Source organism: Trichinella spiralis (genome assembly GCF_000181795.1).
Source record: "Trichinella spiralis strain ISS 195 chromosome Unknown Scfld3828, whole genome shotgun sequence".
Lineage (NCBI taxonomy): Eukaryota > Metazoa > Nematoda > Enoplea > Trichinellida > Trichinellidae > Trichinella > Trichinella spiralis.
Genome location: NW_003530767.1, coordinates 1 through 846, shown reverse-complemented (window position 1 = coordinate 846; position 846 = coordinate 1). Strand labels below are relative to the sequence as shown.

The 846-nt window shown below is 52.8% G+C and overlaps 1 protein-coding gene across 1 annotated transcript; it reads left to right on the top strand.

Moving 5' to 3' along the window:
- Positions 1-135: 135 nt before the first annotated feature.
- Positions 136-840, top strand: Tsp_14770 (hypothetical protein; the record flags this gene model as incomplete). Its single annotated transcript, XM_003367700.1, has 1 exon — positions 136-840. A coding segment is annotated over one exon (705 nt), but the record flags the coding sequence as incomplete, so codon positions are not given.
- Positions 841-846: the final 6 nt, after the last annotated feature.

Below are 846 nucleotides of genomic sequence, written 5' to 3'. Positions count from 1 at the left end.
TTGACCGAAAAGTCGCAGCCCATAAAAAAAAGTAAGGGAAGCTGCTTTCGGTGCCATTGCCAAAGTTTGACGGTAACATCCTGGAGTTTAAGTCATTCTGGGATCAATTCGAGGTGAGCGTTGATTGACGGATAGACCTTGGTGCCATCACCAAGCTTCTTCATTTGCGGTCATGTTTGTTCGGCGCAGCGTTGAAGGCCATTGAAGGAATCACGGTCTGCGCGGAGAATTACTCTGAGGTCGTTCGGACGCTCCACAATCGATTCCATCGAGTGCCCGAGGTGGTGGAGAGTCACATGTTGAAGGTGGTCGGCTTGAAGGAGTGCTCTGAGGACGGAGCAGCGGAGCTGACGATGCTCCACGATGACTTGAACTGTCACTTCCTCGAATTGAGAGCTCTGGTGAAGGATGTGGACGCAAACTTGAGCGGCTTCTACGCTCTTCTTCCGATGATCAAGAAGAAGCTGCCGCCAGACACCTTGGAAGCCTGGAGGGCATTCGTACAAGAACTGACGAATGAGCAAATTACCTCAGCGGTGTTCCTCTCCTTCTTGCTGAGCCAGTCTCAGATCAAGAGCTCGGCAAGGAAGATGACTGCTCAGAAACCGGAGCGGAGGTTTGAGCAGGGAGAGCGTTTCATGACGGCCACCATACAAGTGGATCCAGTCGGAAACTGCGTGGTGTGCTGCGGAATCCATCCTGTTGAGAGTTGCCCGCGATTCGTCGAACTCTCCGGGCCGGAACGATGGCAATGTGTCCGGAAACATGGACTGTGTTTTGGATGTCTGCCAAACAGGCACCGTAGAGGAAGCTGCCCAGCAAAATCCTTGATCAAGGCAGGTCAGC